Below are 26521 nucleotides of genomic sequence, written 5' to 3'. Positions count from 1 at the left end.
AATTAAATGCAGGCTTGGAGTGTGCTGCTTGTGGGAAATCAGATCAAGAGAAACAGAGAAAGACAGAGCAAAGAATAGTCCCAGGGAGGATGACAGTAGAATCCAAGGAAGGACACAGGGAATCAGAATGGCACAAAAAAGACTATTTTGAAGCAGCCTGCAGGGCTGTTTGGAGTGTCACCACTCTGATATCCCTCCTCTTTGAAGAGCAAAACACCCTCCTCCTTGCCAGGATCTAACCAGAAACAAGGAACTGTCAGAGTTGGGGGGTAAGGGTGCTACAAATTGCTGGGGAAGCCAGGGACTGAGAAGGACTAGGGTCTCAAAGCCTGGGGCTCACCCTCCAAGAAGCCACACCAGGGCTGGCTTCAGGGGGTCCACACAGGAGAAGGAGACTGAATAAGGCTGCTTCTTGGGGACTGCAGAGGTAGACAGAAGCAGCACTGTTGCATGACACCTGCACAGAGAACTTCACCTTCTCAAGGAAAGACATGTATGGAACCCAGGTGCCAACAGAAGATATTCAGAGGCATCTGACACAACAGTCAGTATTAGAGATTTTTTTTTTCCACTGATCATGAGTGCAGAGCTAAGTCTCTTTCAAAATTAAGATGACAATTGCATACAACATGGTATTTTTGCAGCACTCCTTTAAAGACAGTTAACATAGCTAGTAAACAATTCAAAGTTCATGTGGGCATCAGGTACTACCTCAGCTTCTCAGCATGTTAACATTCATACTACAAATCCATAAAAAGCCATTTTAATTTTTATTGCAATAAATTTTTGCCGCTGTAGACAAATAAAAGTACTGTCAACATGCACAGAATGAAAAATGGTTGGTGTAGAACTAGAAAACTATATTTCTCAGTTTACAATGGAGTTCAAAGTGTTTTTTTCCCCTGCTCCCCTAGAAATGATGAGAAAAAAAATCCCATTTTGTCACCTCAGTGGTAAGTGGAACTCTTCTTTCTATAACTTGCAATTGGCAATAAAAGTAATGGGAACAGGAGAGGAGCTTTCATTCCAATTATACACATGCACAATGACTGAACAGCCACTGTCAGTCAGGATTAGAAGTGATGCATTAAGACCACTGTTCACAGCCTAGAGATTGAAAGAGGAAATATAGCCAGAAATTAAAGTTTGAATTCAAAGTTACAGGGCTTGTAAAAGATATTCTTCAAGGGTTTTTAGTGCTCTGCACCTTTAAGAGGTTCTTAAAATGAATTCAACTAGTTTACAGTGAATATTTGTTTGAAAAAGAAAAATGCAAGATAAAAATCAGCAGACCAGACCCTCAACTGGCATGCAATAGAACTCAGTGCCACCAGGTCCAGGCAACATCTGCAAGTGATCTGGTAAAGCTATTAAAGATGTACAGCACTTAACTAAGCACATGGACTTCTTGACTTCAGTAGAAGTCAGATACTTATAGATGTGCTAAGTATTTCATAGGACATGAGAGGGAATGCTCAGCACATGGCAGGACAGAGAACCTCAGTTTCATAGTTGGTAGGGTCAGAAGGGACCTGAGCAGATCATCAAGTCCAACCCCCTGCCATGGGCAAGAAAGAATGCGGGGGGTCAAACGACCCCAGCTAGGTGATTATCTAGCCTCCTTCTGAAGACCTCCAGGGTCAGTATTGAAACCCATCCTGTTCTCATCCATCCACCCCTGTAACCTATCCAGATCTAATTGCAGCCTATCCCTATCCTCTAGTGTGCCCACTTCTCCCCACATCTTAGTGTCATCTGCGAATTTGAACAAGGTGCTTTTCACTCCCTCATCCAAGTCACTGATGAAGAAGATATTGAACAGTGCGGGCCCGAGGACCGAGCCCTGGGGGACCCCACTGCCCACATCCCTCCAGGTTGAAAATGACCTGTCCACCACCACTCTCTGAGTGCAGCCCTCCAACCAATTAGCAACCCATCTGACCATGTAGGCATCAACAACAGTCGCCTAATTTTTTAATATTCTTTATATAAAATATAAATCATTCATTTATATATTAAAATATTGTCCACTTCAGTTTGGAAGGTGAAAATAAAATGTTTTTGAAAGATAAAAACCCATTTCTATGAAAACAAAACAGGAGTCTCCACACATACATACACAGTTCTTGTTTCAAGAGGATCATACGGTTCTAAAGTTAACTAAAAGGCACAGAAAGTTTTTTTCTGACACTGAATGTAGGTTAAAGTTCTTATAAGCAGGCAAAAAATGAAATTCACTTGAGTCTAATTCTTTTTAGGACACAAATATAAAGTCATTAATCACAACACTCCATGGTATTTAAACTGAAGCATGGTCACACCATATATTGTATGCCTCTTGATGCTTCCCCTAGTGCTCTGGAACAAATAGCTGTTGAAAATAAACTCTGGGACAAATTTTGCCTGATGCTCTTATATTTAGGATGAAAACAAAGGTCACTTACATGGAACTTGCATCAATTCATATCTACTCAGAAGAAACAAGGGGAAGTATTTTTTAAGCTGATCCCTGGGACTGTAAACAATAGCAGTGAAGAATGGCAACTTTTCCTCCGGCAACTTTTGACTTTTGCTACAGCTTAAGAAAGCACCAAAGAAGCACAACAAGACAGACACTAAGGTTATCTGTCCAATGTAGCATTCTGTCCAATGTAGAAGCAATTCTCCCAATGTAGAAGCAAGCAAAGCATTGGTTTACATGGGGAAGGACATTTTCACAGCTGTGAACATTTTAAAATAGAAAATTTTGATTCTGCTGAAGGAACTTGCCCAAAACCCTTCCCTCTTGGCTTAGACAGAGATTTTTTGTTATAGTCCTAATATCAGTTGCATCATTAAGCTAGTACAGACAGATGGGTTTAAAAAAAAAAAAAGATAGCAAACCTTTAAGACTATTTTTAATTTGCCCAGTTTTTCCCTTCACTACTTCCATTAGCCCAAAATATTTTGCATCTTCCTTATAATAACCAATAAGCTAATGAAGATATTAATTACCAACTAGGGGAAAATAAATTGTAATGTGAATTAGGGTGTCACACGAAGAGAATGAAAGCATTTCCTCCTCTCTACTTCTAAAGCTTCAGGTGATTTCATTAGGTTTTAACTAAAAAACAAAAGAATGTACTACATCAGTGGTGGCCAACCTGCAGCACATGTGGTACCCAGCAAATCAGGGAGGGGACATGTAGCACAGCAGCAGATTGCACAGGAACAGAAAGCAAAGCAACAGATCCAGGAAGGAAAAGGGATCCAAGTAGCACTCAGAGGGTATAGAGCTAATCTGTGTTGTGCCTGACCAAAAGACTGGCCCCACTGTGCCACATGATCAAATGAACAAGTTAGTCCCTTCCTTTCCCTACTTTATCTTTTTATATAGAACTTGCATTAAGTGGAGAAAAAGGACAGATGAATAAGGGGGGCCTTGTAATAACAGCAAATGCTGATTGACAGTTTCCAGAAAACAACCCACTTCTCACCTTTCATTTCTTTAGTTTCTGCACAAAACCATGTACATTTACTAATGACCATGGTAGTTCAGCACAGCTGGTTGAGACAAAAACCAAAGAAACAAAACAAAAACCAAGAACCTTAGGCTAAACTTATAACCAGGGATCCTGGTTTTCTCTTTTTAGAAAATTGCAAATTCAATTAAAAGCCTCCAAATCCATGTTTTTCCATGATTAAAATGAAATGGTATGATATAGACACAGGCAGTCCTCGACTTACAACGTTTCAAGTTACAGCGTTTTGCACTTACTTTTATAAATTGACACCGTTTCAACTTTAGAATGCCAGTTTTGACTTACAGCTCTTGATCCGATGCAATGCCACACCATTGAACAAGTTCACTCCATTGCTCATCTCCCTGGAGAACATCTGTCCAACCTTCCTTGGACACTTTAGGAAAGCAGACAAGACTCCAGAAAAACCTGCAGCCAAGACTCCTGAGAAGACTCCAGCCAAGAACTCTTTTAAAAGTCCAACCAAGAGCCCTTCAAAAAGTCCAGCAAAGTCACCCCAAAGAAGTCCTTCCAAATCTATATGATTGCTACTTACAATAAAAATATATTAAAAGGTAGCTATATTACTCATTTATAATTGATTGAGTACTGAATTCTGGGGTATTTTTGGTGAAAATAGGGTATCGGGCCTTGGTTCAGGAACCAATCCCCCATTTATAACATTATTTCTTATGAGAAAATTAGTTCCAAGTCCCAACGTTTCAACTTAAGACGCGGTTTTTCAGGAACCAACTGTGTTGTAAGTCCAAGGACTGCACACACACACACTTATATAGGTATCAATTTAACACATTTTATTGATATATTTACAATTTTAAAGCAATTTAGAAGCCTACCAGTGCCTCAATCCTTATAATAAAATAAGTTCTAAATACCTGTATATTTTGGAATTTGATTTTTTTTTTTTTTTTTTTTTTTTTTTATCATGGAAAACCAGAGCTCTCCCTTCACTCACCAGGATGCAAGTCCAGCTGTGGCCGTTACCCCGCTGTTCTGTGGTGCTGAGCAACCCTGATATGCCAGTGCCCCGCTCCTGTCCACACTGTTGCCCCTCACTCCCAAGCCAGTCCCCATCCCCAGCCCTGCCAGTGCCCCTCACTTCCAACCCACAGCCCCCTGACCCTGCCTGTGCCCCACATGCCTGACCCACAGCCCCACTGGGGCTGCCGGTGCCCTGCACTCTCAAACCAGTCCCCCTGCTTGTACTCCCAAGCCACAGCCCTCCCAGCCCTAGTGGTGCCTCTCACTCCCGCAGCTCTCTGCACCCCCCAGCCCTGAAGGGCCCCCGTTGCCCCCATCCCGACCAGACCGAGCCAGACTGCGATGGCTCTGACTTCTGCAGGTAGCGGCAGCTGGCCCCAGCACAAGCTGGAGGAAGGAAAACGTGAGGCCTGTGGCACCTCCCTGCCCTGGGTTGGGGCTCCCGTGCCAGGCAGCCTAGCCATGACTTACTTGCATGCAGCTGCCGTAGTGCTCCCACCATGTTGCCTGGCTATATGTCACCCACATGAGGGTGCATGCACACATGCATGTGGTGCCCTGTCTCCAATCACTCTCCCTAAGCTCCCCCCAGCCCCAAGCAACCCCTTGTAGGCTGGCAGGCTGCCAGACTGCAAGGGTAAACTTGTGGTTTCCCCACGTTTTTTCCCCTTCAAAAGGAGAAAATCTGAATTTTCCCATATTTTTCTGCCACACATAAGAAAGGATCCAAGTTTTCCACAACAAAGATAAGCAGCAGAGCCTAAGCATAATAAAAATACAAGAGATTAGCAAGAATAGCATGTTTTTTCTCATATTTTAAGTGCATTTCTAATAGTTCTGCTATATTTGGAGTGGCTCCATATTTGTTGACATACATTTAAGTCTTCTGTTGATTTTAATTTGAAAATCCTAAAATTTATTAACTACAATCCAACACTAACCTTAGCTTTACTACACCATACGAATTTAAAACATTTAATCAATTTCAAGGGAGCTAGAAGTTTCAGTTGTGGCATTTACTTCTGAGTCACCCTGCTAATCAGAGTTTTTTCCAAACAAATTCTCAGCCAGCAACTTATTTCCTTACTCCAGCAACTCTAGAGAGCAGTTTTAAGGAAAGCTGATTGGTTAGTTGATGTTCTAGTTGTAATGGAGTCAGTTATTTTATAAAGGAATTAACCTCAAATGCTATGAACAAAGATTCAAGTGGGCAAATAATAGATCTCCCTCAATCTTCAATTTGATGTATTATACAGTATATAATTGGAAAAATAGCCCAACTGGATACAGGGAAAGTAAGAACTCTTGCAGGCTCAGAAAGGATTATACAATAGTCTTAGAACTAAATTCAAGTACCATGATGTGAAAGACCCAAGATCTCAAATATGGGCAAAGCCTTTAAGAAATCTTCTAGTCAGATGCACAAAATAGAAAATCCCTGGAACAGACACAGGATAGCTGCCAGGAAACATTTTTACTGGCAAGCAAGTCCTGATTTATTCCCTCACTGTTCCTTCAATTAAACAAAACAGGTTATCCCAACACATAAGTGTGCTCTCTGTGTCTAACTGTTGCCAGCTCAGAACAAAGATAAAAATAATTTTCCATATTATGTGCTAATCACCTTCATCCCTCCCATTCCATTTGAGTTTACCATTCCTTCCTCTTCCTGGGGTGTGTACTGGGAATGCTGCTTTGGGAAGTTTTCCCTAGAGTTTCTCACCTTGTGGCACTAAAGCAAGCACGAAAATATAGGCACAATCTAATTTGAAAGGAAATTTATAAGGAAAGGATGCTGGCCAAATTAATACATTCTAGTAACTACAAGCTGAGATGAAGGGTTCTGTGTTTTAACCACAACATGTGAAAGGCAGCCAGTTGTTTGAAAAATTAGTAATAAAATAATTTAAAAAATTAAGATATGGGAGGATTCAAGGGAAGTGGCACTTTCTACACAAGTTTGCATTATTAGTAGTAGGCACCCAATAGATCACATTTTGTACTTTAACTACTTGAAAAATTTATTTTAACGACTACAGAAGAAAACAACAACTGTTTACTAGGCAAACAGTGACATTCATTTTAATTTATTATCGTAGTTCAGCATTACTCTCATTTACTCCAGTGCCTTTTTCAGATCCATTTTGCTTTCAGTAAGTTTATTATTACTTTAGGGTAGTAAATTGGGAAAGAGCCCCTCACACTTCTAGCTCAGATTGATTTGGAAAAAACACAATATACTTAATTTTAATGCCAGATAATGTTGCTAATTATCTCTTTTTAAAAGACAAAAACTGTAGAACTCAATTAACTTCCATTAAGTGCAGTGTATTAGGTCCTCCAAGATAATGAAAATAATATGGATTTATTTTATATTTAATGAAGTCCCAGAGAATTAAGTTTTATTCTCTCTCCTGTTTCCCCCTTCCCACAAAGTTTCCATTACAATGCATTTGAATTAACATGGTTAAATGAAGTAACCAGGAAAACTTCAATGTGAAAAATGTAGGGAAACTCATTCTGCTTGTGGAACTGAAAGGCTACATCATGTCCACTCTAGTCTAAAATTATCTGTTACTTGAGAAGTCAGGTACATGGATTACTCAATACATTCTGTTCTCCCTCCCTGTTTTCCCCCCCCATTGTATTTATTACTGTGCTTTCAAGAATACTTTTGCTATGCGTGTCTTAAACATCTAGCAGAGATCATTCCTGCCCCAGACCTTACAATCTAAAAAAGCAATAAAGAAAAGGGAAGAAAGAATTATCCCACATTGCAAATGAAAGAACCAAGGCTCAGAGATTAACGGTTAGCTCTTCCCAAGTATGCTCAGCCCACATACTCCCACTTGCATTCGCCAAACCCAAATATACATGGCAGTGAGCAGCCACTCTTATGCAGCAGGTGGGGAGTGAATGGTCTCACTGGTATTGCCACTTTTCTGGGTTTGGCAAAGTGCAAGAAGAAGGCTGGCAAGGTATGCTCAGGATTTGTCTATACAGTGTCCCTAAGTGACTTGCCTACAATTACACAAGCAGTCTCCTGTAAAACTAGGAACTGGATCCAGATCTTCCAAATACAGCTGAGCACTGTCATCAAAAGGGCACCCTTCTTTTCTCACGCAAGGTTCTTTAAGTAGAAGTGATATCTTTTATTAGATCAACTGAGTAGCTGGAAAGAAGTTCTTAGCAAGCTTTCAGATGCAAACACCCTTCTTCAGACCCAGCAAGTCTCTGCTGTTCTGAGGGTCCAAAGAACTAAGAACTTTTTTCCAACTACTCAATTGGTCCAATAAAAGATATCACACCTACTCAAAGAACCTTGCCTGCCTACGTCTTTAGACCAACACAGCTACAACCAAAAACTATATTCTGAACCCTGATAATTGCACTTTACTGATATGTCACTTGATTTACCCACAAAGTAAAGTGTATGGCAACTTCTTCCTTTCTCCTCTCAAGAAAAACACATGATTACAACAATATAAGCATGCTGCAATACTTAAGAAAAACATATCAGTAGAGGATAACTGTCTTAAGTAAGTTAACTTTTTAGGACAATCACTCAATCTAGGCAGCACCAGAAGATAGAGAAGGATAGTAAGCACACAGCATTTTAATAAATAAAAGGAATCTGCTGAATGCATGAAATGCAGCAACAGTAGTCCAGAGGTGACTGCTGTGAGCTCTAAAGTCCTACAGCTAAGGTATATAATTTTTTCCTCCCCGACTAATTAGATATAATTTCAAAGAAGGGATTTGTATTTCTAACTCATAGCTTCCACCTCCATTTATATAAGTGGAGAAGTTCTCTTTCGTAAGTACAAATGTGAATTACTAACACCATGAAATGGGAGCAGTTATTTATCAAAAAATTCTTAGCCTCTACAACTTGAAACGTTGTGTGTCAAGATATTTACAGGTAAAGTAATTTTATTAATAATGCTGTATTGCTTTTATGTATAATTTAGCACAACATATATTTAAATTGCCAGTGCATAAAGCATAAGCTTCCTGAAGTGACCTCAAAGAGAAGAGTCACCAGATTTTTTGCTCTAACTTATTCATTTAGTGCATTTGATAGCAGTTTGACTAAACACAGAAAACAGTTGCAATGACTACACAGGCAGGTTCTCCTATCTGGATGTATTTCACACAGCAACAGAGGGAGAAAAAACTTATTAAAAAAAACAAGCATGTGCAATTCTACTACCAGAGATGTTGGCAGAGGGATTCACTGACTGTAAACATCAGTTAAACTAACAAGTTTCACTCACAGGTGAAATGTAAAGCATCTTTAAAACAAGTGGAAAGAACATTCATCTCTTAATTCTACCCCTATCAAATCCCTCTCACTCATCAGATTACACCCTCCTCCCAGTTAGGAATACAGAAAAATAACCCCAATACATACCATGTCACTGCTATCTAATAATACGTATTGACAAAAAAAAATTTAAATTTTCCTATTTTTAGAAATTGCATATAAAAAGGATATTAAAGGAACGTTACTGTTACAGCATTCCAAGTTCTTATGCAGAATTTAGGAAATACCAAAAGTAAGGTATTTTTGTGCGTGCTTGGTTATAGCTCAGTGGTTCTCAACTGAGATGCCAGGGCCCTTTTCCAGGGTGCTGTGAGCCTCTTCCAAAGGTGCCACAACATGTGTGTTGCTGCATGCAACAGGCTGAACTGCCCCATGCACCTCCTGCAGAGGAAGACTGGGCAGCAGTTGAAGGTGGAGCCCACATTCTTCTTACAGCACTTCCTGGTTTGAATCTACATGCCCCTCCAAGAAACGGAGGCATGTTTGGCAAGGGGTGCTGTCCTTCACCCCTCTGTTTCCAGGAAGAGCATATGGAGTCAAACCAGGAAGGGTTACAGCAAGACTGCACGTTCCAAACTAGCCCGCTGCTCCGCCCACCCAGGGAGCCCGGTGTGGAGCTGTCATTTGAACTGGAAAGGTAAGGCTAGGCTGCAAGAGTACTTCATACTGCCCATCCAGGGATCCAGGCTGGGCTGCCACAACTCTTCACACTGCTGAGCCAAGGGAGTCAAGTTGGGCTGCACCAGCCCTTTGCATTACCTGGAGGACCTGGGTGCAGAGACACCCAGGGCAGGTAAGGCCACCCTCCTCCCAGAAAACCCTAATACAGGCAGGAACACTTGGCAGCACCCTGGTTAAGAAACACTGAAATAAGCAGAGACAGCACAAGAATGGTTCTCAGTCAGATGGCCCACCAAACTCAGAAAAGTTGCAGAGGGGTGCCCTGACTTCAAAAAGGTTGAGTGTATCACTACTATAGCAAAGAAATCCGGCTACAGTATCAGTCTGGCTATTGAACAGTTTCACAAACTGATTGTTATGCCTACACAACAATAGCGGCTTTAAATATCCAAATTAAACTCAGTAACATCAATCACATAGCCAACGCTGCAGCATACATCATCCTATTCTTTTAAGCAAAAAAGAGGATATTGGTTTCTGAAAGCTATGTGAAGGATGTTCCTATATGATTTTGGAACATGCATTGAAACCCACAAAGACAACAATCTAAAATAATTTCACCAAGAGTTTGGACAAAGTCAGAACTCATCCAAGAAATCCCCTTTTAACCGGTTAATCAGAACAGGTTTTATATATATAGGACGCAACTATAAAAGCCGGTCTTGCCCCAGGAACACAAGACACTAGCAAACATCATGCAAAAGAAGAACTTTTTAAAAAAAATTGCCTAAGAGCGAGCTTTGATCCAATGTCTTCTGTCTCAAAAAAATAAACAGAAAAACTTAAGAACAAAACCTCCCAAAAACAGAATGCAGGAAAACAACACTACAGTCCTACCTTAATAGAAGCAACGTGGAGCAAAGTCTCTCCTTTATGATTTCTTTTGGTAGTTGTGCTCTGGGCAGGGTACTTCTTTGACAAAGAGGGACTCTGCGTAACTGCCATTTGATTACAGTTATTAGGAGTGGATGGAGTAGACTCGGCTTTTGATACCAAAGGGCTATTTATTTCTTTAAAAACCAACGAGTTTTTTGATTTTGATATGGTGCCACCTGTGTGTTTATATACAGGAGAAGAAATATCAACTAGACTGTCATCTTCATCAGCCACAGGCATATTAGTACAGCAATTCTGTGGCGACTGCTGGGTGACCAACTGCCTACTGGTGCTCTTCTCACTTGTTCTAGGTCTTTTAGAATGAGACAAAGCAGGTGATCTTGACTGCTGCCTTCCACGTTTTAAGAGAGTCGCTTTATTTCCTCCTGGTAAGGGTTTACCTGTAGTAACATCACTCTCAATGGTATCTTCTGCAGGACATGCAACTTTATTGCTGTCGTTATCTTCCACAGGTTTTACTTGTGTGGACATTTCCAAGTATGATTTGCTTCCATTTTTATCGAAGTTAGTTTCCTTTACTGATTCCTGTCCTAATGTCTTTTCAGTACTCTTTGGTTCTGGGGTGCAGCCAACTAATGGCTGACTGCAAAAGGACACCTTTTTTCCACTGAATTCATCTGAGGCTTCTCTCTCTTCAGGTCTACTGGCATCTTTCTGCTTTTTCTTCTCTATACCCCATACTTTATTGAAGTCTGCTAGGCGTTTCTTCTTCAGCTTTTTTGTTAATCCCCGTGCTGGTTTTTTACTTTGCTTACAAGTCTTTTCATGAGAAGGGGAAGGAGAGAAATCATAAACAGAAGGTGCATCCTGGGAAATGTTATCAGCATTGGTCACCTCCTGATTCTTGTTCAAGATGCATCTAATCTTTCTACTGCGTGGACTGAACCACATTTTTATCTGCTTCTTATTTCCCATATCTTGATTATCTCTTATTGATGTGGACAAGTCTTCTGCAGAATCTGGTGGAAGAGCTGGATCTGAAGGGTAACAAGATGGTAAAAAATTGAACACTTTGTAGAACACAATCCTTATACAAGTTATTGAAGAAAAGTCTGAAATACTATGCTAATTAAATACAACTAGTCTTGGTCATTTTAAGGATGTACATAAGGCTGAACCCATGAAGCCAAGCAGTAGGCCTAAAGCCATCTAAATTACTGGAGTATGACTCTTGTAAGCACTATGAAGGGCATGGCCGCAGGGTGTCTAATCATTTCAACCAACCTGCCAGGTTAAGCAAATAGCAAATTCTGCAATTTAAATTAAGTGAGAAAAAGTCATAGGCTTGAGAAGCAATTATTAAATGAGTTACCAAAGCTCCCACTGACAAACGCCACCGAGGCCTGAGCTCTGCAGGCTGGATCCGGCCTAGAAACGACAGGCTGCCAAGCCCTGGTTTATGTGTGTGGGATTAATCAGAGAGAAATTGACAGCTTCAGAAAGCACCTACTACTAGTGCAATCCCATCTTCCCCCACTCGTGCTCCTAAGAACTTTTGCTTTGATGTAACAGGCTGCCCACAGGCACCATCTCTCTCTTACCTTGGGTGCCTCTTATCAGCTGAAAATCATCATTACACCTGTGATTTACCAGTAATATAAACTGGAATTGTATTTTAAATTGAAGACTGTTTATCTCCATTACTGCTAAGGGGAGATGTGTGGTAAGCTGAACTAAACCAATAAAATAAATAAATAAATCTCATGAGGTTTATACTCAAAAGACAAAGTATCCAGAAGAGTGACAATGTTATTAAGAGGTTATTAAGGCTATTAAGACGTTTTCTGCTGGAAAATTCATTTCAATGGAATGTATTTGAAAGATTCAAAATACACAATGGGTGACTATGTACACCAAGTCACGTCCAAGTATTGCTAGTCATATTTGTGATTAGAGATGTAAATAATTAGAGATCACTAGAGATTAACTACAGATGTAAATAAATAATCTAGAAAAAACACAGAGGAGATATAATGGTTTTAGTTTAAACAATATAAGCCACTTAAGAAAAGGAGCAGGTAAGGGAAGTAGCAATTTAAATAATGCATGTAAATAAACCAAATTAAATGTGCTAGAATAGCATCGCTCAGCTGTTTGAACTTCATTAAGGCTCCTTAGCTCACCTAATTCAGCAAGATGCCTCAGTCTGTACTGGCCACACCTCATTATGTATGGCCTGTTACTTTGTTTTTCAGAGGGCCCAGAGATGCAATCAATCAAGGCACTGATCTACTGTCAATGCTGGATCTCAAAATCTAATGGCTGCAGCAGTAACAGCTATGGCTGGGAAAAGAAAAACATTCCGTCCCAGAACTTGCCAGATTAGCCAGCCCACTACAGGACATACTATTTCTTGGTTACCCAAGCAGCAACATACATTGCAGTGTAAGAGAGGTAAGCCAGAGACTCTACATTATTGAATCATTAAATAAAAGGTGCAGAAACTTGAAGATCTAGGAGAGTCAAGTCAACAAGAAGTTATTTGATTCTACTACCCCTTCACTGTGCTGAAAAAAAATTAATAATAATAAAAAAATCCTTGCAGATAGTTGCTAAAATCATATTAGATGCAACTGGTATTGGAATGCTAGGGAAATTTCCAGAAAAAAACAAGTATAGAGAGCTTCTCATCATCAGAAACTTGGGGTCTTTTGTGCAGTGAAATGGGTTCGACTAGGTGAGGACATCCCACAAAGTTAGTTTCATACAACCACAAGAGCAGTGACACCCTATTGGACTTTGGCCTCATTAGAATTTCTAGGGTTGTGCTAATCAAAATTAGAGAACACTGACCAATAAATCACTTTACCTCATGAAGCAGGTAGAATTGTAAAAAATGAACACTAAGGCTAAGATTAGCTGTTTAACATTCTGGAAATAAAGGACTGTAAATCAAAATGGAGTATTTTATGAGTATTATTTTTATTTCAGTACATTAATTTTCAAGCCATCATTTTATCTTCTCTGCATCTTCTGTTTTTAAGGTTTGTAACAGTACCTCTTTTTACCTCCAACCATAGCAACCTTGCTGATAGCAGAGGCAGGCTGTTCCCCACTCCCAATCCCCCAAAGAACCTAAAATTTGTCATTGTTAACAAAATTTACACGTGCAAAACAAACGAAGAACTGCAGTGATACAGCTAATGATAAACAGTGTGGCGAAGCAGTCAAATACAAAAACAAACATTTCAAAGGCTCTTTAGAAAGGATATTTCAAGGTTAGATATTTTCCTATCCTTATTTAAAATTCCCCTATAAATCTCTTCAATCAAAGTGTGTTAGATAGTTGGAAATTCAGTTAGCAAGAGAAATGTGTGGCATCAGGCTGAGACTTACTTCAAGAACAATATATCCTCAAGCTAACTGATCAATCATTTAAGTATCCAATTACATCTACAGCATACAGGCATGACGGCTGTCAACTACAGCACTGTAGCAATTCTGTTAGCCTAAGGGAACGGGCTTGATGCAAAGGAAGAAAAAAAGTACTTAAACTGAAACTCAAATCCTATAACTAGTTAGCCTTCAGAAAGATCTCAAATCCTGTTTTGTTTTTAACATCTAAAAAAAAGAAGAGCTTGACTGCAAACAGATGCAAAAGAAAATAGAGACATTTGTTTGTCTTGTCCTCAGTGTTTACACATCTAGCAGTTTGTTCTAAAATATTTACCTTGCTATAACTATCATCTCTACCGAATAGAAAGCAAGAGTGAAATCAGCTTACAAATGTCATTTGTGTAAGGAGACTGTGCTAGATAAGATTATTTTTCAATGAAAAAAACCCCCAGAGTCCAAGACAAAAGCCTAAGTGATAAATGGGATCAAAGGCACTGTCCTTCACAAGTAGATTATAAATAAGCATCAACACAATTAAGTATTTACATAGCAAATTACATTTGCTAGAAATATCCCATTGTTGACATCAGTAACACAGGGAAAACTAATCATAAAGTTTCTCAAATTGGTCTTTGAATAACAACAAGAATACTAGTACCCTATGGTAAAACCACTGAAAATATATTCACTACTTGCCTAGTGTTATTTTTCCTATAAGCAACTGTTCCACTTGCTATAAGGTCACTGGATGACTTAACAGACAAAGATATTCAAGAGACTCTTTTAAGAGAATTCTATACTGTGAAAATGTCTGATAACTTCCAACTCTGCAGACACCTACTACAACGATATCAGTATGACTGATCGTACAAAAACCTATTCCAACTGGGTAGCCGCAGTTATTGGGATTCCTACTAAGGGTACAGTCCTTGGACCACTTCCCAAGAGCTTCACCAGGGGCCAGAAGATCCCTCATCTAATATCAGCTATATTTTGAACTGTTCTTCAAGACTAATGAAAAACAACCCACAATATTCATTCTCTTCTCCCTCTTCCCCTGCCCCTTCGTATATTTCAGGACTAACACCAAAAGAGCAGAGAAGAAACTAAGAAAGCCGCAACTTCATTCCATTCAAAACCCCCATAATTCAATGCACCTAGAGAAGAGTTCTGGGAGAAAGGAGACAGATCCCAAGACACTATTCCATCACTTCCTTCTTGTAACCTCACCCCAATTAAGCTTTGTTTGGTAGCAAAGGGAACAATGGATCTTGGATCCTCTCTGATTGTCTGCTACAGTGTCCAGGGGGACACACAAATGAGCAATACAGTACAAAAATTGTACATTAGGTGCAAAAACTAGATTTTAAATATGCAAATAGTAATTTACATGGAAAAGCATATTATCAGATAGCCAAGCATATTCAGCTGAGGGCCTTTCAGTGAAAATTGCTGGTAGACTTTGATCCAGAGGGAACTGCTTCCAAGCTGGAAACAAGTCAATATAATTTGTATCTTAATGTACATGAAAAAAAGAAATGTTGACATTTAAATTATACTTATCTAGTATAATTTAAATGTGATCTGAGTCACCTAACAATTTTTTTTTAAAATGAGTACCCAAGAGACTAGATATAATAGCAAACCCGTTTATTCCAGGATTTATGAAGCATTTACAAAGTGTAAAAAATAAACCTACAAATAGCATTATTACAGCCAGTCTGTAACTGCAGCAAATTTATCCTGTATTACCTAGACATTAAACATAACATCAATATTCACAATAAAATTTTGTATTAACAAAGTTTGTCTTATTTTCACACAATAAAGGAATTGCTTTATTCTGACATATTAGAATTCAATTCCTTGAAAGTAAAGATGATTCAGAGTAGACAAAAAATGTTAGGAAATACAGAGACTTTCAGCTCGAGACCTATATCTCCAAGTTTTTTGCTGTAACACAATAACAGACTATAGCGGGAAAAAGGAGCAATTAGAAAATGTGATTTAGCTATCATTAATCTCCATCAAAGGAATATAATGATGCACATTGTGTGCCTTTCAAATTACTCTCTATTATGGGTTTCAGAACAGAAGTTGAGAAATCTCTTTGACAAACTAGTCCCTTATTAAAAATCAAAGGGAAGTGCTTTGGTACCATCTGTGCAACATTAGTGCCTTCACTGAAGAATGATTATTTTGCAAGTTAAGTATTCAGCAGTGAAAAAAAAAAGGAGAAATTCCAGCTATTCAAACACTCATCTCTAGCTATTATGAAAAATGTCACAGTACACATGAAATGCAATGTAATCTGCTACAGAAGGAGTCCGACATTTTCACCTCCACACCAGAAAAGGAGAAACTAAACTGAGATCCTAATAAAACCTAATCAAAGTTAATCTTTCTTGCTGTCCACAAGCATCAACATCTGACCAACACCTGCAAGGTCTAGCTTAATACAAGGAAGGGGAAGAGAAAAATCAAAGGCTTTCAATTTAACTCTATTAGTCTAAGGCAGACTGTGTTAAGAAGAATAAGGTAAAATTATCTATAAATGGTTGTCAGGAAAATTTATGACAGACAATCTCTTCTCTTTAAAGTACACTGAACCGAAAAAAATCTGGTGAAGTATTTAGAAGCTCATTTTGAAAAGCATTACTGTAAATCAGGCTTCTTTATCTATAGCACACTATATACTATGTCCATGATTCGACAAGTTCTTCCTAATTACCCACCTTAATTACAGTAATTATACACTTTATGGTAAATGCAGGTAATAAGGTTCACTTGGAAAGGGAATTGTCAAATATGGCAGAACAAAAAAAAACCCCTTGCAACTCTGGGGGATGACAGAAATGCTAATGACAATAATTCAAGGAAGTAGGATTCCTCCTACTTCTCTACTGGAAAAGAAGACTGCACAGTCTGTAGAGGGCTGGAAAGCAGAAAAAGAATACCAATAGTAAAAATGTTATTAGCCATTACAGTATTGCACATATATTCATAGGATAAAGTTTTTAAATAATAATGAAGTCCCCCACACCTACAGTGCTTCTGAGGAAACACAATTAAAAATGTTGAGACTTCATGACACACAGCCTAGAGCCACATATCTAAAGCACTGAAGCAATAAGATAAGTAAGGTATGATACCACCAGACACATTGCATGCATTAATGCACATGTAGGGAAAACAGAAATTGGTATGCAGGCACAGTAGTTGATTTTCCATTATATGCTCCATTTTATGCCTGTATAAACATAATCACACCCTAAATATGTCACAATTGCTTATATGCAAAAGATATGCTTAGTTGTTTAAGCGGCAGCATCTTAGATTCAATGCTGGCTAAATAGAATAAATTCTTAAGTAATTCTAATTTTGAACTTAATTACATGTGAATTAAAAAATTACACTCTCCCATTCACTTATTTAAATAAATGATTGTATGTATTGCCACCTACAGGCTGTTTCTTACAAAACTTGCATTCCATTATTAACCAATTATTTTAAGATGGGTCATACTGAATACCTTTTTAAATTGTAGATCCCACATTTCAATTACAGGTGTCAACTATAAATATGTAGAACAAAATAGGCCTTTTTTCTTTTAAAGGGCAGAACCCAAATCTATGTGTTGGGCTTTGATTTTTACGTCTTCATACTACTAGTTACTCCATACCCAAGGGCAACAGAAGTCTTCAGGTATTTAAGTATTTTGTTTGCTTTTCTGCTAGAAGAGGTATGATCCTTGGCTCCCAAACGTAGGAGCCCAGAAATATAAAAAAAGGATAATCTTAAGGTTAAGACCAGACTGCTAGCCAGCACATATATATTCTAGCCCTAGCTTTGCTACAGCGACTTCAAGATATTCCAGTTTTCTGTAATTCTCTTCCTTTGTCCCCTTTCTTACTAAGGCAAGAACTATCAAACTACCTATAACAACATAAAACAAAATGGAGCTTGGATCATTGTTGAGGAACATAGGTGCTGCTGTATGTTATGTAATAAAAGACAGACCCCATGTTCCATCTTCCTCTCTTCAATTAAAATCTAACAGTAAAAACTCAACTCAGACATTTCCTTCTTCCATATAGGCTGAAATCTAGATGGGTTCAAAAACAACCCATCTGTCCATGTGCTTAAGAAACTGAATTGGCGTAGAAATGCCAACATCAAATATGAACCCTTCCTCCCATATTCACAGAAGTTCCACTGCATTCAAAAACAGATCACTCCTCCAAATTCTGATTTTATTCACAAAGGCAACATCCAGCCTTAATGCAGCAAAGTTGCTATCTAAAGAGACAATGTGAATCGAGTTTTGATCCATCTCTCAATTCACTACTGTTATGCATAGCCTTTAACAGAAGTGGGCATCTATGGCTGATTGGGTCCTCTCTGCACTTCTTCAACAACTATTAGACAACTATTTAATGCATTTCCCTGTCATGCTATCACCCACTTCTTCCACAATCAAACCCACACGTTGTAAAGAAAGATGAGAAACTGGCACTTTTCAATGGATAAAAACACCTAAATTTAAACAAGTTCTTTAACATAGCGGAATTTGTTCTTAGAAATCAAATATAATATTCTGAACTGAGATCCAAGCAGGCTTTTGGACAGTCTAAAGCTACATGCAACACCAGTAGGTACTGGGGAGAAAGCACTCCTTAATTTGTCTATTGTGCACCAACTGGACAGAGAAAATAATTTCCATTAATAAACCAGAAGACCTGAACTGATCAGAAACCCTAAAAAATGAAAGACTTATACACATACAGTGATATTACATGATGTTACCTTTATAGTGGGTTAAGGGCTCTTAAAACAGGAGTGCCTGCATGTTATCACAGGAAAACTTGAGTTAAGTACTCTCTGCACATCTCAAAAATAGTCCTCTTCTGGCAAGTATTATTTCTAGCTCATTTTGGCTAGCTTATGTTGCAGTCATGTTAGACTGCTCCTGAGGGCCAAGACAAGTTGAGAGCCCTCCAGCATCCCAGGAAATACCATTACAACCATCCCCACGTGGACACTCTATCTTCCCTCAGAGTGACAGTAGGGGAAGCTGGGGGAGCCCTAAAAGTAAGAATTCCCTCTCACCCTGCTTTCTTCTGATTCCAGGCTCCTTGACACTCCTTCTGCTAGCCCAGCCCTTGGAGCTCACTTCCCCACCAAAAAATTCCTTGGTTCCTGCTTACCTACACTGCTGGTGCTACCCCAAGGGAGCAAACAGGGAAGGGGAAGCCACCTGTCCACCCACCACCACACTCCACCCAAAAGGTGGCAGCAGCAGGCAGTTCCCCTTCCCTACCTGCTTCCCTGGGACAGTGCTGGCAGCAACAGGTGAAAGGAAAGCTGTGGGGGTGGGAAGGGCAGGGAATCTGAAGCGAGCAGAGGTTGATCCAGGTCAGTAGGGACAGCAGGCCTGATCCAGGCCAGTGGGGGCAGGCAGGCCCAAATGGGACCCCCCCCACATTGGGCATGATCTAGGTCGGTGGGTAGCAGCAGGCACAATGCCAACTGGCAGAGGGCAGTGGGCCTTGATCCAGGCCAGTGGCAGGCAACAGGCCCAACCCAGGCTGGTAAGGAGTGATGGGGGCCCAATCTAGGCAGCTGGGGGCTGGCAAGGGCCTGATTTGAGCTGCAGCCTCATTCCTGGGACCTATATGGCTCCACAGAGCAGGCAAGCCAGGTAGGCATGGAGCCAATTTGCCAGCTCCTTGGCAGAGCCAACTTGGCCTGCGCTCCCCAGCCCTCATGCAGTGCATGTCAGACAGGGTATTAACCCTTAATTTGCAGCTGCTCACAGCACATGCTAACCTTAACATAGCCTAACATTTTTTTAAATTAGCACATGCTAATCATAATGTGTAAATACACCCCAAGAAGGGGGGGGGAAACATATTTTCAACCAGTTCTTTCTAATACATTTGCAAGCAATGACCGAGCTCTCCTATAGAGAACACCCACACTACGCTCTCTGGTTTCTGATGATCTAAAGGGTACGTTTCATGGTCCCTCCTTGCCTTTTTTTTTTTAAATTGTCTCTCATAACCCATCTGGAAACTTACAAAAATGCAATTATCTACATTATGAACATTTTCAGATTGCAATATTGAGTCACAAGGACTTAATATTGTGTTTTATCTACACAATGTATTGTTGCATCATATACATCTCACACCAAGGGATACAATTCCAGAAGTAATAAGATATAGAAAGAAAATTACCATATTACTGCAAACTGAACATTTTCAACTCTTGTAGCCACTTGTCATTAAATATAGTTTAGTAATATGTATTTTCATTTAGACACATTAGTTACCTACTTATGCATTTAAGAAAAGCTTTGTTCTTAAGTGAGGAGTGAAAAACACAAAAAGGCACTAATATTTAATACAGACAGAAACTACTCAATAATGGAAACTGAATCACTACATCAATTTATATTTTGGCATTATTTCCTGGTGAAGCAATACTCAAGTGAAACAAAATCACCATTACAAATTATTAGGCTCATTAAGACTACTGGGGCATGTCTACATGAGACACTAAACACGCAACAGAATAATTCTACTGTGCATTAGTGCATCGTAGCAAAGCTGTGCTCTTGTGCTAACACATGGAATTAGTCTACTGCGCATTAGCATCTTTTAAAAGACGTGTGCTGGAGCATTTAGTTAGTACCAGTTATTACACATACTAAATTTAATGTACAGTAACCATAGTGACTTAATACATGGGTAGACGTGCCCTGTGATTATTAAAAGCCACATTACATACCAATCTAGCACCCCAAGGAAGTGTCAGGTTTCCCAAACCTTTCTTCATCTTTAAAAAAAAATATTTCATTTGTTTCCTCTAGCTTCTACCACTTTATGTAAATTATATTTTCAAATACATTTAATTCCATAGTTTATGTAGTTAAAACATTCATACAGGAAACTACACCAGAGACAAAAATAACCTTTGCTCACTGATTCTTTCCCCTCTCCCCCAGCCACACAGACATCTTGAATACCATTAAATGTCACTTAATAAATAGAAAAGGTTTCTTCTTGGCTATCACTCTTCAGTACAGGGCAAAAAAAGAACCTTAAGCCAACTACTTCAAAAGCCTCAGAAACCAACCATCCCTAAAGCATTCCACCATTTTCTTAAAGCATGTCAGCATTCCTAAATTATTTTCTCAAAACCTATTCCTTTCATTTGATTCATAACTTTTGGTCACCACGAGTTTGTAATAACATACAAATACAACATCTTTTATACTTGAACATATCCCCGAACCCTGCTGCTTCAGTGAGGTAATAATCTAGTGGTTGGATGTAAAAAGTGACTAGCACAGAGACCGTGAGGTAAAAATATTGATGGAATCCAATGGATAATACATGAGAATATTCTATTTAGACAGATATATTGGTAATAAGCTATGAGCAAAAAAAAGTTCTTTTCTGTAATTGACAGTTAAAATTAATGTTTTCTAAAATGCAATGCTACTTAAATGCTCTTTTTGGGTTTAAGGAAAACAGACACCCATTTACAATCATTTTGCTCCAATTTTTCCTATTTTGTCAATCAGCCTATATTCAGCTTGGAAATCCCACAGCAGTGCAGAGTCAGTAACACAACTGTCATTGCTGACAGACTTCCCCTGTAGAGAAGAGTCACATCACTCTGGTTTGAGAGAACACCAATGAACTGAGTGTCACAGGGTGACAGCACAGTATAGCCCCGAAGGGCAGAAGGGGAACCCCAGGACCTGAAACAAGGCTGGGGAGAAGAAAGAAAAACAATGAGCTCCTTACCTGCAGCCAACAATGCGGGAAAGCCGGAAGTGACAGCAAGACCCACAAGACTGATTAGCCACATCTTTTTCAAACTATGGCCAGCTGCCATCAATAACAATCGGAGCCGGTGCGGGCGCATAAAGAGTGCCCCGAGAGAAGAAGAGGGGGAAGAGAGCTAGAGACCAGCCAGGAGAGGAGACAATCCTGAAGCCTCGCTCAGAGGCAAGGGAGAGGCCAGCAGCCAGCCACAAGGCTGGAACACATTCCCCAACTGTGGAAAGGAGAGCACCCAGGGAGAGGCGGCAGATGCATGGGCTTGCGACGGTGGAGCTGGGCACAAGGATCTGGGGACAAAGCCCAGCACTAGGAGACACCCTGAAGAGAGGGGAACAGAAGAAGACCCGGCAATCCAGGTGGGATTGGCTTAGGTTTGGGGAGCACCCCAGAGTCCATCCTGACAGGGAACCATAATATAAGCAGTGAGAGGGGCTGCAGAGTCCTGGATTCTGCCAGGTGGAACCACTCGGTGAGGGACCGAGTGAAGAGGGGAACCAGAGTGTCTGGAAGCAGTTCTGCGTGGCTATTAGGAAAACACAGCATCCAGCCGGAGAGGGGTGCTGCAGAAAGAATTAAGTAAGGAGAGGATTTTCTTGGGGACAGGGAGTCCAGACTTTAATTTGTAGCCTGAGAGACTTACGGGTAGTATTTTCTTTTGGAGTTTTGTGCTGAGTGCCCACGGTTAGAGGGCCAGGGAGGAACCCTTAGAAGGATTCCTTACCGGCTGGGTCTAGAGTCAGGACAAGCCTACTGATTCGCCACCAAATATCTCTTAGCATTGCAAGGCGAGGGTTGGGCCCGGGAATCATCAGCAACTCGGCATGGCTGGGTATTATGGCGAGGTGTATGGGAGGGTGGAGCCTCGCAGAAGACCATCACCCCAAGAGTCCCGACTCCAGATAAGCTTAAGTAGTCGGCCCCTCCACTGAAGTTTTTCCAGCAAAGTCGTGGCAGGAGAGATAGGGGCGGGGACTTCTCCTAAGACCTATCCAGAATAGACAATTCCAGGGACGAGGCGACAGGCAAGCCCATATGCCAGAGGCCAAGCAGCGCAAGACCTAATGTTCGAGGCCCGCCGGTTGCACTGAGACTTATCTCTTTCCATATCATTAAGCAGCAAATAAAGTAAACTTCACACGTGCAAGTTAATCTGAAAATGAACAATCACTTCATGTGTACAGGTGCATCAGTGCAAGTGATTAGCAACAAGTGATTAGCAAAAAAGAACTCAAGCACTGATCCTGAAACGGGATCCCCTTGAACAGGACTCATTGCAGAACATGGCCCAAGGATCTAAGGGATTTTCAGACTCTTGAATGTAGAATATAAGATGATCCAGCAGTGCCAATTCTCATGGAAACTCCCAATTTCTGAGTCAAATTAACTCTGACTCGTGATCTCTGGGTGGAGAGATCAAATCTCAGGATTTTTTCTTCTGGCACATGTAGAGCAGTGTTGTGCCAGTCCTTCTGTGGAAGGGAAGGGGCAAGGGGAGCCCCCCGATTGAGACCGCCATAATCAGGGAGGAAGTGAAGCAGGGGCTGGGATGAATGGGGCCCCAGGGCCAGGGTAGGTCATGTGAAAGAGCTGCAGGCAGCTCATCCAGGAGTGTGGGGGGAAGCATGGGGGATATACATGTCCCCTGGATTTGTGCACAGGGCAAAGGTGGGCTGCAGGCTAGGGCACTGTGCCTTGCTGCCTTTGCCCGGGAGCTATGTGTTGGTTGCGTCACACATCCCCTGTCCACCTGGCAGCATTGCACAGCTCCCCGACCAAAGGCAGCAGAGTGTAGAGTCCTAGCCCACAGCCAGCCTCTGCCCCATGCAGAAATCCAGGGGACATGTGCCCCCCATGCCTCTCCCATGGGTGCAGGCAGTGGCAGGGAGAGCCCCCCCCCAACGCACCTGGACAAGTTGCCCATGGCTCTGTCACACAACCTGCCCCTGTCTTCATGTGCCTGAGTGTCTGTCCACCTGCCTTTCTGTCTTTGTCTGTCTGTCTGCCCCTCTCTCCCAAGCCACAGCCCCACCAGCCCTGCTGCTGCCCCTCACTCCTCGCTCACAGTACCTTCCTAAGGTTTACAGGGACCCCCCACTCCCAAGGCTCTAATCCCCCCACACATACACCCACAGCCCCCCACACCTTCACAAATAATACCCCCCTACACACACACACTTCAAAAATAGCATCTTATGATTCACATTCCAAATCTCCCAATTTTTAATAGTCTGTCTCATGATTTTTGACACGGTGGGGTTGGCAATACTGAGTGACAATGCGTGAAACATTAATATCTGTAACTGACTATTACATTATTTGGGAATATTGCACACTCGTGTAAACTTAGCAAACAGTAGATTTTGGTAAATTATATACTAAAAAGCTACTAAAGACATTCTGCCTTTTTATAGCAAGGATCTAGGTTAGAAACCTACAGCCTGTGGCACAGATCTGGCTTGTGGCAGCACGGAACCAACAAGTGCTGGTTACCATTGCCACTTGAATTTGCACCACCCCACGACCAGTGAGGATGGGAATTGGCAACACAGGGTAGAGGTGGTAGTAGCAGCCAGCAACCCGGATGCTACAGGGATGGGTGGTGACCCACAACAGCAAAGGAGATTAGAGGTCCACAGCAGCAGCCAGGTCACAAGAAGCAGCATGCTGCTTTAAAAAGCTACCAAAACCCCTGATTCAGGCTGACTCACAGAATAAGAAACCCAGAGTCTGTCCTCTTCATCTTCCATTATGAATAATCTTTTAGAATATTAAAAAAGAGACTATAGTTCAAGCCTTTTAAGAGCATGTGAAATTGACGCGAGTTTGAATACAATGCTTATTATGAGAGGATGGAATATTTTCTCTTACCTGTGCCCAGCAGCTGTCGTAGTTTGCTGCACAACTGAATCATGTTGTCTAACTGCCTGTTTATTTGTATATCTTGTACCCAGGCTGGCGTGTGACACACTGGACATTCTGTGCCAACACAGTCGCCAACACAGGCACTGAAATTCAAGCATATAAGAACAAGTCATTCAACAAGTGAATTGGTATATTCAGGATATGTGCATATAGACTAGTTATTGCAAAGCAAAATGCTGGAAAAGATTTAACACGTGTTAGCTGCTCCAAAGTAATTGCCTGTATGAACACACATACTCTTACCCTGCAGTAAGTAAAAGCTAATCCATGGGAGCTTAGCTCTCAAGGAGAGAGAGAGTGCAAAGTCACTGGATATTCCTTACAATCAGCTGAAACATAGCTGAACAAGGTCCTTTTTGACACCAAAAAGCAAACACTGTATAGTATAAAAAGAATTATTTTAAATTCACTTACCAATGCACAAAAGGAAGCCAGATAACATTGTATGGCAAGCCACAAGTCAGAATTAAGCCAACCAAGTCCAGTCGTCGCACCAGGAAGCCGCTTATTATGTGTTTTGGTTTTTTTGTTTTTCTTTTTTAATCTTACTCAATTACAGGTTGATCAAAATTTACAAAATATGTCAAAGCTCCACTTCTCCCAGTTGTTTCTGTTAACTTGTTATATTTGAGTACTTAAAACTCTAGGTTTTTCTGTATCTCATCTAAACATAATACTGTTTTTCAACAGTATTCCAACTCTACAAAGGGAATGAAAATCCAATCTATACTAAGCTATCACTTTCCCCTGTCTTGTTAAAATTGGCACGATACTGTTAAGTTACACCTATCTGAACATTCTTCAGTAAGAAGTCCCACGGGAATCTGTAGGTATTAGAATTATTCTATCACTTTACTTTGAAAGCATTTATCTCTGAAACAGCTCAAGGAGAAACAGGTTTGCCCAGTAAAGGTCATTTAAAAACTTAAACTCATCTTCCAAATGTTCTTCTTCCTTTTCCAACCCATATACCAGACTACAAAATCTTTTTTTCATTTAATTACTGTAATGAGAAGCCATCAAGTGGGATTCTCAAGTTAAGTGTTCTTATGTTACACACACAGCTTTTAGAATACCACCAATTCCATTAAAATATAAACCCCTATCTTTTCAGTTACCTGAAGTGAATGGAATTCATTTGCCACTTCAGACTGTCTCTCTATTTGGTACCTTATCACAATACATAAAACAATACCCAGAACTCTAATAAAAAATATCAATTCACACTAAGCAAACCACACTGTTTACCTAAACATCAGGTTGTAAATAGCATGTAGGCAGCAATACCTTGATATTGTAATCATGGTGGATTTAATTTAAATCAAATCAATTTAAATCAAGATTTAAACTGCTGGTCAGGAAGCCTCGATTTAATCATAGTTTTCTACAAAAAGTGTATTCTTGTTGTTTGATATCCTCTATTCATTTAACTTCTTGAAAATCTGCACTTTTAGAGATTGGTAAGGACTTGACTAAGAAACCTGCAGAGAGACAAGAGGGCTGATGGGTAGGTAATCAGGTCTGTTCTTTCTCATCTCCATATACTGCTGTTAACAAGGATGTTATCTCTGGAGACACATTCCAAGTCTGAGAACTGAAGTGAAGCAGCACAGAGATGCTTAATGGGATCTTCTAAACCAGGGGTCAGCAACGTTTTTGGCTGGAATGCCAGAAACACGCCAACTCAACTCATGCCCCTTGACTTGGCATTCCAAGGGCAGACAGGGGGTGGGGTGGGGAGCCATGAGGGGTTCAATCCTCCTTGCTGGCAGCGAGTGCATGGACACATACTGATGGACAGTGGGGTAGGGGCTTAGGGTTGCACTGCTCCAGCTCTTTCCATACCATGCACCCCAAGGTACATGTGCAGCTGCCACTGACCATGGAGCCTGGGCTCGCAACAGGCAGCAGACAGGCTGCAAATAGCTGCACTAGGTGCGGGTGCAGGGGAGGGAACAGGCCCAGACCCCAAGCAAGAGGAGGGAAGGGGGGCATAGGGC

General features: G+C 40.7%; 1 protein-coding gene across 2 annotated transcripts in view; it reads right to left on the bottom strand.

The window, feature by feature from the left end:
• Positions 1-26521, bottom strand: part of BARD1 (BRCA1 associated RING domain 1) — an 86620-nt gene that overhangs the window by 57794 nt on the left and 2305 nt on the right. For both annotated transcript variants that reach the window (XM_019523395.1, XM_019523397.1), the window contains 2 exons: positions 24468-24604; positions 10348-11384 (listed from right to left, as the gene is read on the bottom strand). In XM_019523395.1, coding sequence (XP_019378940.1) covers positions 10348-11384; positions 24468-24604 — 1174 coding nt within the window. The remainder of the gene's footprint in view (positions 1-10347; positions 11385-24467; positions 24605-26521) is intronic.

Source organism: Gavialis gangeticus, unplaced genomic scaffold (assembly GCF_001723915.1).
Source record: "Gavialis gangeticus isolate Ggan-Ray unplaced genomic scaffold, GavGan_comp1, whole genome shotgun sequence".
Taxonomy (NCBI): domain Eukaryota; kingdom Metazoa; phylum Chordata; order Crocodylia; family Gavialidae; genus Gavialis; species Gavialis gangeticus.
Note: the sequence above shows the minus strand (reverse complement) of the source record. Positions and strands in the feature narration are given on the sequence as shown.